Genomic DNA, 11,955 nt, shown 5'->3' with positions numbered 1-11,955 from the left:
TGTAAGGTTGTATCTAAATTAAGTATTGATAAACGCAAAAATAATTGGAGAAACATTATAAGAAAAATGTACATTAGATCTCATTTCAGCTTATATTACAGTATTCAATACAATCCCTATTACGTTTCATACTTCAGTGCAAGCTAATTTTTCTCCACTTTTGTTACACCGGCATGTTAGCATTGACAGATTTTAGAACATTACTGTTCTGTATTTTATATTAACTTTCAACATCTTTGTTATTTTCTTAATTGATTACATTATTTCCATGTACAAGTACATGAAGTAGTTTGAATTAGCTGCAATTCCTTGGTCCCTAAACATTTTAAAAGTTTGTCCTATGTCTGCGTTCGACTAAATGTCTGCTTATTATGCAAGTAGTAAAAGTATTAAGTAGGTAGGAAGGTAGGTAGGAAGAAAACACGCCCGCACGCAAGTAAGTAAGCCTCACGTTCGATGATTTACCAGTTTTGAAATTAAATACCATTTAAGTGAGAAAACAAGCACGCATGCATGTTCGTTCGTGCGTGCGTACGTACGTAAGTTAGATAAACCTCGCGTTCAATTTGGAATATTATGTACTCGAAAATAAACTGCTCATGTATAACTTGTTTCTTTAAAAAATGATATCTACGTGCTCATGTTCTTATCTAGATAGAGACTTTAACGAGATGAAACGGATGCTTGCCTCAACCATATATTCTTTATAAATTAATTAGCCTATCTTACGCACGTCTAGTCTTTAATTAGATTGCGGTTAAACTAGACCGTTTTGTACTCGCCTTCATTATCATATCTATTTATCGGCGTATGTCATATGTATATATACATTCATTATAAACTGACAAAAGTGTATCATACATGTTATCAAAGATTTATTTATTTATTTTTCAATGATAAATCATTTGTGCTTAATCGCCATCTTTAAAGATATATTAAACCACGAAATGACATAACTACACAGTTTAAACAATACAACATTATTATGAAGTACTAACAAAACAAATAACTATATCAGAAAGAATAAAGTCAAGTTTATATCGCTTTTAGTTATATCGTATGATAGCTTTTAGACGTCTATTCGAAGTGTGCAAAGAAGGTTGTTTTAAAAGCAAATAACACAGTTTCTAATACATGTACTTGGTAATCAAACCTATCTATCCATGCTGACTTCTAAGTTAGTGGTCTATTTTAGATATTACAACCATTTTTTAAACTACACTTTAAATATTTTTAACCAACACTATCCTTCTATACAGATTATTTTAAAATCAGGAAGAGCTCCCTTTAATAAATGGTTTCATATCAGCTACTGATTAAGTACACTTAATCAGACTCAAAGATAAATAATATTTGCTTATCATTAATTATTAATGTGCTGTTTTTATAAGCCTTGGTATGAAGTATTTTCATAATATTGCAGTATTAAACAATCTATAATTCCTTTAATGTTTTCCTGTATGTTTATATTGTTAGTTTGAAAATAAAAAAAAAAACAATTTTAGTTTTAATCTTAAAAATATATTGTTTTATTAAACAAAAATATCCGTTGTTTCATTATTCGGTGTTTATCGGGTATTTAACATCAGCTTGGACTTTTGAAACGAAGGAATTTACCATGAAGGCCTTAGGTATACTTGTTTACAGGAAATGACATTAAGGTAATACGACGTCAAGGACATCGACGTCAAAATGTAATAAATAATTAAGCGTACTAAGGCAATATGCAGGATCTTAATACATGTATGTTTATGTAAAGTACAACTTTCCTACTTTATCTGATATTAATGTATGCATTCTGCTGTTATTTGCATGCTATGGCATTTTTGGTTCACTTGTTATACATCCCAAAACAAAAATATGCTATAAGTAATATTCAAATGACAGTTTTATAAATGACAACAACTTGTCACTAAATCTGTTTGAAGTACGACTGTTTAACATAAATAATTGACCATTAACGTTATCCAGCGTCCGTTAAAGTATTTCTATTATAACGGTACGTGGTCAACTAAAACCGTACCAAGATGTCAAAGAAAGTCACGTCTCAGTCACGTTTAATACTAGCTTTTTACAGTATCAACAGTATTAATTGTAGTAAATCACATATCTCTGCAATGAATCAAAGAGTACAATATATTTTGCCACAAAATATCTTAATATTCTAAATAGATAAACAGAAAAATGCATATTGTTTTATTTCTTCAAATCATTGACCAGTTTCGAGGTGGCGACAATTACAAAAATTGTATATTTTTTAAATTTTGCTTCATTTAGAATAATATGAATTTGATATAAAGTACGTATATAAGAACAGCTATTTGTTGGTAAATTGTATATTTCAGAAAAATAACCGATTCAAAACAACATTTTTGCAATAAACCGTTGGGTCATTCACTTATTCTATACAACGTAATTCCCATTTTTTTGTAGGAAAAAGAAAAGAGCTATTGTCCACAAAAAATACATTTATATTAATTCAAACCCTATTTTGTTAAGTATTTCAGTCCATACACTAGTAAAAAATGAAGACTAAACCGTGAAAAACGGTACCGTTCAGTCCATATTTTTTAATTTAGTTATAATAATTATTAAGTTGCATTTAAAGTACTTTTAGAGAGAAAAAAAAGATCTACTCAGTATTAATGAATATGCATGTATATGTTTAGAACGACTCTAGCCCTTTGAAGACTTTGATCCATTAATTGCTAATCCAAAACCAAGCATAAAAATTTAACAGTTTATGACAAAAATTTGTATCTACACACGATCTTAGCTAGATCTTTCAAATTCTAAAATATAGACAAATACATATAACGTGATATAACTCATGGATTGTTCATTTTCAAGTAAAACGCACATAAATGCATTTAAAACACAAATGCAAAATAAAACAATATATAAATGCATACTTGTCACCGCAAGCCAATATTGTGTACGAAATGAACATTTTATATTCATTACGTAAGTGTGTTAAGTGCTTTATGAACAAGAAATACTTGTCATACAAAGTACGAAATAAACCAAAAACAGTTATAAAAATCAACAGGGAAATACGACGACAACATGAGAACCTACGCTGACGCACAACAAATACATGCACATGTATAATCGACAGGTCGCTGGGAGCAACGAAATGTTTAAGTCAAGACAGTGCTTATTTTACAAAAACGTACTGCGTTTAAACTTTTCGTGTAAATAAAATTTGTTATGAACTTAAAATCATGCTGTAAGTACTGTTAGGTAATGGTAATTGCATTATGAAATAGTATTTTAAAATTGCTAAGATATATTTCTTTACTGCACGAATTATAAAATATTAATTTAGATATAATTGACATTCATATTTGTACGTGCAACAACTTTCAAAGTACCTCGTCGTATCAAAATATATGACAGAAAAAAGGTGTTAAATGTTCCGTTTTAAGTAACTTGTACAAACGGCTTTTCATTTCAACGACACATGAAGGCAAATCGTGGTATAAAATACACTTATCCTTTTCCAAAAACTTTTATTCTCTTTTTTTTACTCCGTCCCGTCATAAAACAGTTATTACTTATATCACTCTCACCTTGAAATGATAATATAACAATTGGACTGAGTCAATAATCAACCTATCATTAACAATGTATTAATAGGACATGAAGTGAACTAAAATGTTCATAATAGATATTAATGACAGGATGATTATGAAAAGTAATACCTCCAAACAAACTCACTTAATAATGTTAACTTAATCATGCCCTTGTTTCGATCGTAATTAATTACCAAACTGTTTGTATTAAATCACCAGAGCAAGTAATCAATTTCATAGTAAATACATCAATTGCCTTTAATTACGCTCGCTGTGTAAAAAAGCTGCCCTCATCAAAATTTGTTGAGTTGGTCTTAAAACGTCAATAAAACAAAGCTCTATTGATAGTTAAGCTAACCTACGACAGCATTTATTGGCGTTCGCGCCGAAGCGCGGCGCCTTTTATGGAATGAAATCAGATTTTGTGAAAGGGCGACAGCAACTTCTCGAGCCTTTTATAGTTGTTCATAATAAAAGCCGATCATTCCGATCGGTATGAGGGTGCTTGATTATTAATTAGTCGCGATATGTACAATGAATAGCGAACTGGAGAATTTCGCAATGCAAACATTTTCAAATGAAATCACCTTTTCCGTCAATAAATCGCGCTCTTCGGGGTATTTTTATTTATCATTTTGTAGCACACAGTGGGTTATTAATTTATTATGGTATGTTATTCCGAAAGCTGTAAATAGAATGATGAGTTGATGACCTAAATATTCCGAAAATCTATTTATAGAGGGATGGACTCCTATCGGTAATTCCCGGTCTCTCCTGGTCTATTATGACCGGGATTTACTAGTGACCGGCGAATAGTACCACACGTTTATTGTCCGGTCTCTCCCGGTTTTGGAGTAGATGTTTGATATCATTACAGAACAGAACAAATACTTTACAGATAAATAAGCTTTTTTTAAAATGAATGAATAAACACAGATCAACTCTCAAATTTATTGATTATTATTATACATAAACATACAATTCGAAAAAAACAAAAACAACACAAATCGCATGTTTTATTTTATCTATATGAGATCAAAACAATAAATATGTACAATAATTGAGAAAAAATGTACATTTTAATGGCATTAATATGACACTATCAACTTTGAAACATTTTATTAAATTTGTTATTCGTGTTTAGTAAAGATGCCGAGGAATTATTCAAAAATACAAATCAGATTGTATGAATTATTCAATTGATTGATAATTTAAAAAATGATAAAGAAAAATACAAATGTCCATGTATATGGTTTAAGAATAAACAATATTATATATTGAAAGATTAACCATAGTTAACTGACTTTTTCCAGTTAAGTTTTGACTTATAATCGTCGGTCAATATGACAATTGAATACTTAAAATAGTAGTAAACGTAAAAACTCAGTATTAAAATAGCGCATAAAACACAAAAAAGAAAAGAAAACAATATTCATAAAATCTGTATTTTTTTTTATTAAAATAAATATTACAATTATTGTATAATAATATAATAAACAATTATGCTCAACATGATCAACATGGTAATATAACAAGTGTCATATTGTTACTAAGTGTGAACAGATACCTTAAGAGGGGGTCTTCGCTAATAGCGATAACATAATAAGGGACAATTCCACAAGTTTGATGTTGATCATGCGTTGTATGGATTATAAATGATTGTATACATGTATATCCGTTGCTATCAATAACCACGATCATAAAGAAATAACAAGTAATATTCTAATTTCTAGCATGCCAATCAAAGTTATAAGTAATGAACATTGTCTTTCGTCCGTTCATTCATAAGTGATGATACAATTCTGGTAAAAACCAATGAACCATTGAAAAGTTTATAAGAATATCTTGTCATCATATATCTACTAGTTCATCTGCACCTGCTGCATTTCTTGCTTGGACGCCCTTTGATGCTTTGCATCAATGCTTTTCTTGTTTATTAATTATATGGAACACACACAGGAGCACAATTACTTATGTAATCAGCAAATATGATGAAAGTCATAGAGGAGATACCGGTAAATTTCTTTAAACTCAAACACGCTTTCAAAGTATTCTTCGAGAGTATTCCATAATTTTAGTATTTGTATTTTTGTATTTAATGTACTCAAGATATGGCAAATTTCATTATTATGTAGAATGACATGTAAAAAAATCTGGAAACAAAGTGATCCTTCGGAAGCATTAATCACAACAAAATTACAAGAGAATTGCAGACTTGGTTTGATTGAGTCTGTACATGAGGGATGATGAATACGTGCAACACCCCTCACGCCCCCTAGCACCGGCTGAGCGGTACTCAATTCTCAACACTCAATAGTGCTGGCATCAATGATCCCGAAGGACCAGAAAAATATAACAACACTGAAGTGAAATACGGGGCAACTTTTTACAGCTGCCACACAGCACTTGACACCTGCTGTTGTGAAGTATAAAAATCTGGAAACAAAGTGATACCTCGGAAGCATTAATCACAACAAAATTACAAGACACACTTTTCACAAATGTGTAATGCAAAAATCTATACATTTCAATATACATGCAAATAATTGGGGGGGGGGGGCGGTTGCCGCATTACAGTGCATTACAATTTCATAATCGCATTACCCCATACTTAAAACAAGTGTAATGCTTATACATGTATAGTAATAATTTTAATAATAGAAAATACCAATTATTTCAACAACGACTGTTTTCATACTATTACTAGGTCCTACATTTTCAAATGAACATTATCAAAATTATTAAATTATCATAACGTGATATTTGGGTTATATAACATACTAATAATTTATAAACAGACTGGTCAAATAATGACATGCGCATCATGGGTGAGAACACAACAATATATAAAATTTACCATTAAAATATCAGATCAGCACATAATCACTTCTATCAATAACGTACCAAAGCAATTCATCAGCATGCAATATAATTCCATAAATCCTCTAGACAAGTACAATATATTCAACACTTCATAAGAATATCTCACAACATATAAATATCTTACATACTACCTGCAATTTAATTGTCATAATTCATGTAACAGAACTTGTAACGAATCAGAGCGTGTATCGTTTTCACTTGTCCGTTGCAATATTTAGCCTACAGACCGTATAAAGCATCTTAAAACACGTGAGGTGGCGACAGGATGAGCAAAACGTCAGTTGATGTCACACTATACTTGTATAAATAAATATTAATGTGACAAAACATGTATAATTTGGAATGGAGCAGATACTTCCGCTTTCCTCCGCATAGAAAAACATTCAGAGTTGTCTAAGAGTTGTCTAAAGTAGAGACGCTATCCATAACAAACCATTAAAAAGTCAGAAACGTGGTGATATAAAACTATATATTATTTCTTCCATAACTTGAACGTGAATCGGGCGACCCGGGTTCGATTCCCGGACGGCGAATGTCACTTTCGTTACGATTGATCATGAAATCTTCTGTACGGTTATTCGCACTGTAATATATTCTGGCATTTGCAAAAGTTTTAGTTCCTTTTAAAAGTGAAGGCAACTAGTACTGGTAAACTCTTTGACAGCCTGCCCAGTGACAATGCGGTGGATGAACTGTGCTCTGGTAAATTCAAGTTGGCATACAATCGTGATCCCGAGTAAAAACATCAAACTCCACCTCAATAACTAAATATCACGGGAACCGGATGTATTTTTTCCAAAAGTTTTTATTTGTATTAATAAAGAGCCAAACGATTCCTGAACGACACATATTCTATGTCTGTTTTAATATATAAATTGAATTAAAATGTGTCTCTGTTTCAAAAGTTGATTTATTTTCCAATTTTACAAAATTTAATCAATATCGCTTATGAGAATAATACTCTCTGATTAAAAAAAAAAAAAAAAAAAACAAAAAAAAAACAAAACAAAAAAAAACAACAACAACAAAAAACATTCAAATATTTCCAGTTAATACAAGTACCGCAATCGTAGGCTTCTAGTTGGTCGAGCATTGCAAAGGTGTTGTTCATCACCAACTATCACAACCAGGACTTTTTAGTCTTTTATTTTTGATATGCAAATGACATGGAGCCAGGTTTAACATAAACAACAAGCAAACAAACATAACAAAATTGGTGCGAATTGGATTGCATTAGATTAGGATTAAACATGCCTACAAATACAGTAAAGCTAACAATGAATTATTTTATGTAGACATTTACCTTCCTTACAATAAGAATATGTTTCTATATTATAACATTTGATTTAAAAGCGCGCTTCATTTTCTTCTGAAATAAAGAGACAGTGTATCAAGGGAAATAATTCATACAAAGCGTACATTGCGATTAGCTACATGACGGTTATAATTATCTCCATTTGATAAAAAAATCATTATTATTGGTAGATTATGACATGAAAACGTGACTAAGATGATCAGTACATTTTCTTCGTATTCTTATATATGCCAATTTTAAAAGATATATGTATCAAACACATTGACATTGTGACTGATGTCCCTTTCGTTTAATTTGCACTGTACACTACTTGTATATTTAGCGATAGAAACCCCACCATGCAGTGGCATCTTATATATTTATATTGAAACCAGCTTAAACTGGCGGACCTGAAAGTCATTAACCGTTCCCAAGAGTAAAGAGCCGGACCATTCTGACACAATTTCTGTATTTTGTTATTGAAATCCCTTAAAATTCGAATCGACTGACCATTGTCAGCAAATCAAAGCAGGGCAAATTCGTTACACAGGTTTAAAGCTAATAATGAAATAGTCAAAATGATTTCACTGTTTAGGTAAAGAGACTGGCATCTGTAGATATTCGTTTTATATGCAATTACAATGCCACTTTTTACATATTTAGCAATTAGGGATATACCTATCCGATGATTGTTTTGGTTGTTTCAGGTTTTACAATAAAATACTTTGGCGGCATTGTTAGCAAACGGTTAATAATCAATGACACTATGCAGTTTTAAGGAAACTTGGCATACATATTTTATAGACATGTTTAACGAAATCTTGTTGGATGGGGATTCCTCGCTGATTCCAGATTAACACTTCTCTTGCATTAAAGCGGCATGTCTTTAGATAGGGGAACACATGTTCAAAAGAAATATCAAGCTTGTGAATAATATTTACATGTTTAATATGCTATGAAACATACTTTGAGTTTAATTCATTTTTCACATATTACATATTTCCTGTCTTTCTACGCATAGATTATTCTAAAGTACATGTTAAACGCAATATATGATACCAAGAAAGAAAGGACATTTTTGTATAATTTTAACATTGTAACTATGTACTCTTTTTGATCTTAAACCCCAGTCACACTAGAGCTTACGATTACTTGCGACCACCGGCGACTAGTAAAACTGACGATCATCAGCGATTGTCTGCGACCAAAACCATTTTTGCACAAATAAATTTACTTTTGCTAGTATCGTAAGACAAGTCATCATTGACAATCGCACGACAGGTCATAAGTAAGCGTACGATGGTCTCAAGATTGCCTGGGATTACTTACGACTACCCGTGACATAACATGCGATCACCTACAACTTGTCGTACGACCATCACACGATTACTAAAGACTACTTAAGATTATCAGTTACTAGTGGCAATTTGTAAAGACTGTCGTAAGATTGTCGCACTTCCGAACGACCATAATACGACAGCCTTAAGACCTTATAAGATCACTAGCGACCTGTTTGGTCGTAAGGAGGTTTTTGTGCAAGCTCAAAAACCTCTCTACGACTGAAATTGGTCGTGGGACCTAAATAAGATAACCTGCGACTGTCAAAGATCACCGATGACCGTCGTAAGACGTTTTAAAGATTGTCCGCGACCAGAGGTCACTGGTGATCGTGAACTGGTCTTCACTGGTCGTAAGCTCTAATGTGACTGGGGCTTACTTAAATCGCTAAAATTTCCTCTAGCGTAAATATCAGCCAACCTGTCATTAAATTCTACCCTTCCATGATTCGCTAATATTTCCTGACGCGAAATGTCCGGAATTAAACCTCGCTAACTTTTGGACACGCGAAAATATCTATTTATACAGGCAGACATAGTTAAATCAGTTGTTAGTAGCTCTCTTTGTTATTTGATAATGAAATTCTTTAACATGTAATAGAATGAACCAAATCAAAATTGAGACAATCCATTACACAAACTCAAGTCCCTTTATCTGTTGTGTATAAGTCTAAAGATCCATTAAATTGCGTTAATATGTGTTAAAATGTGCCTACATGTCCCTTACTCCGTTAGGATGGTATGCATAAATTGCTTAGGGTGGACAAAGGCATTTCCTATCCACAAGAGTGCATGTCACTTCCTGCAAATATATGCGCATCTTATACATTAAGTTATTAAAGGTGAACAATTCTTAACCCAAAAGAGTACCTGTCAGAACACGTACATATGTATGCCTTTACTCTGTTACTATCGACTGAATGAAAAGTCAAAGGTATTACCTGTCCAAAAAGATTGCAAATATATACCTTTAATTCTTAGGTCGGAAAAACACATTTCTTGTCAAAAATAGTGCATGACACGATATGCAAAGATATGCCTTTACTCTGCTAGTGTTATATGAAAATATGGAATAAAAGTCAGACAAAGTCATTTAAATTCGCGATATTCGCAAATAATCAGCGTCGGTAATTAAACCACCAATTCAACACAGTAATAGTGTTGACTAGCCCCATGATACTTGTTACAGGTGTTAATCACTTTCGGTTTTAGCATATTAAAGGATTAAAATACAAGCAGATAAACTTCATGGCAATTACTTTATTCACCCATCACAAAAAACACATAGAAATAATGAAATAAAGAGTAAGTCATTGACTTTAAACATAATGTTATCTCATCGAAGCAACATCCATAACACTGTTATTTTACTTATGTGAATAATAACGAAAAGAATGTCTATTATAACATGTATAATGCTTTAAATAATATTTTGTGTCACATAATTATTTTGGTTGCGTTTATTCTCAGGATGTTTCCTGACTTTTTACATCAAATATAGATCTATTATTATTAATTTTTTTTAAAAAGCAATGTGAGGCTTGACTTATTCAAATTTTTTTTTGTTCTAGGAATGTTTTTGTTCAATTGTTCCATTCGGCTCCAACTGTACAACAATCACAGGTTTAAAAGTGTTCAATGTATAAATAAATATTGTTTATTTCAAACACACTTTAACGAAAAATGGCTGATGATAAATCTGCATTGACAAAAGTCATATTTAGTCAATACAGAGCTTCACACTTTCGTCATGAACATTAGGGAGAATACGAGCATACAGCGCATTTAATCATTTTCTTCCTTTTGTACGGTAGGCATTTCAAAGATCCACACGCAGCTTGAACAAAATAGAAAAGCTTTCCCTGCGCGTCCCCTGAGCTTGAGTACTCGTCTTCTGTAGGGTGTTTGTCGACACAAACAAACTCTGATGCAGCAGCGTGAGTATGAAGACCAGCCATCAAATAACCCGCATACTCTAGTCTAAAGTTCCTGGGGCAGTTGTCTTGTCCAGGAATCATTATGGCACTTGTACGAGGAACTTGGCAAACAGCGCATGGTACTTCATGATTATATAGGCTACTGAATGGAGTGTCTGATGTTTGGTATTCGGCGCCATATAAGAAAGTAGTATAGTACCGGGTAAAGGTAAAAATGAATGACTTGAATGGCACTTGTGAAAAAACATCAAATGTTGGCTTTTTGGACAAACAAAGATAATTTGCAGCTGCCCCGCTATGTTTGTAATTTGATCCTCCCGCGAATCCGACATAGATAGTCGTTGCTCCAGTAGGACATGAAGTTCTCCCCCATCTTGTATAAGTGTCAGTTGCTTTGTCTCTAAGAATTTGAATCTGCTCTCTCAACTCTAGTAATGAAATTAATATAAGTTAATCTAAAACTTTTTCAGAAAGAAACTATCAATTATAGTTCTTAAGCTTTTTTCTTAAGGAAATTGGAATGTTAACACAATACGTAATATTTCTCATGCTGACAAACAGGACACTAACACCTTTATTCTCCTACAACACAATACAACTGATATAACTATCTCCCGATTATTCTCATGCATGAATTGTTTTAAAGTCAATGTTCTACATTGTTCTGCCATTTGAATATAATTCGATTAAGACATATGTTTTTCTATGTTTTCATTCGTCAGTGATTAAAATTAACAAAAATGACTAGAAATAAATAAAAATGTTATGATATACTGACCTTTAAGTTCGTCTCTTAAAGAAGGATAAGCGGATACATCTATCGCTGTGAGAATCGTTAAACAAGCCCACGTTAAGAGCATATTGGTGTTTTTCCCGCTTTTAAGTTTTTTCTATCTTTAACAAGAGTTTGAATGACTAAAAGTAAGTTC

General features: G+C 32.2%; 1 protein-coding gene across 1 annotated transcript; it reads right to left on the bottom strand.

Annotated features, from left to right (window-relative positions):
• Window positions 1-10,454: 10,454 nt before the first annotated feature.
• LOC132753472 (uncharacterized) lies at window positions 10,455-11,955 on the bottom strand. Its single transcript, XM_060743956.1, has 2 exons — window positions 11,805-11,955; window positions 10,455-11,454 (listed from the first exon to the last, which is right to left on the bottom strand). The coding sequence occupies exons 1-2, from the start codon at window positions 11,884-11,886 to the stop codon at window positions 10,847-10,849; spliced, it is 690 nt and encodes a 229-aa protein (XP_060599939.1). The 5' UTR covers window positions 11,887-11,955; the 3' UTR covers window positions 10,455-10,846.

Source organism: Ruditapes philippinarum, unplaced genomic scaffold (genome assembly GCF_026571515.1).
Source record: "Ruditapes philippinarum isolate M1 unplaced genomic scaffold, ASM2657151v2 ctg2427_1_1_1_1, whole genome shotgun sequence".
Classification (NCBI taxonomy): domain Eukaryota; kingdom Metazoa; phylum Mollusca; class Bivalvia; order Venerida; family Veneridae; genus Ruditapes; species Ruditapes philippinarum.
The sequence above is the reverse complement of the archived record's forward strand: the minus strand, read 5'-3'. Positions and strand labels throughout refer to the sequence as shown.

What these genes read in the sequence shown, in the direction of transcription:
- LOC132753472 (XM_060743956.1), bottom strand. Translation starts at nt 11,886, where the DNA reads ATGCTCTTAACGTGGGCTTGTTTAACGATTCTCACAGCGATAGATGTA. An exon ending in TTTAAGAGACGAACTTAAAG is followed by an intron (nt 11,455 to 11,804) that starts GTCAGTATATCA and finishes TTTCATTACTAG; the next exon opens with AGTTGAGAGAGCAGATTCAA.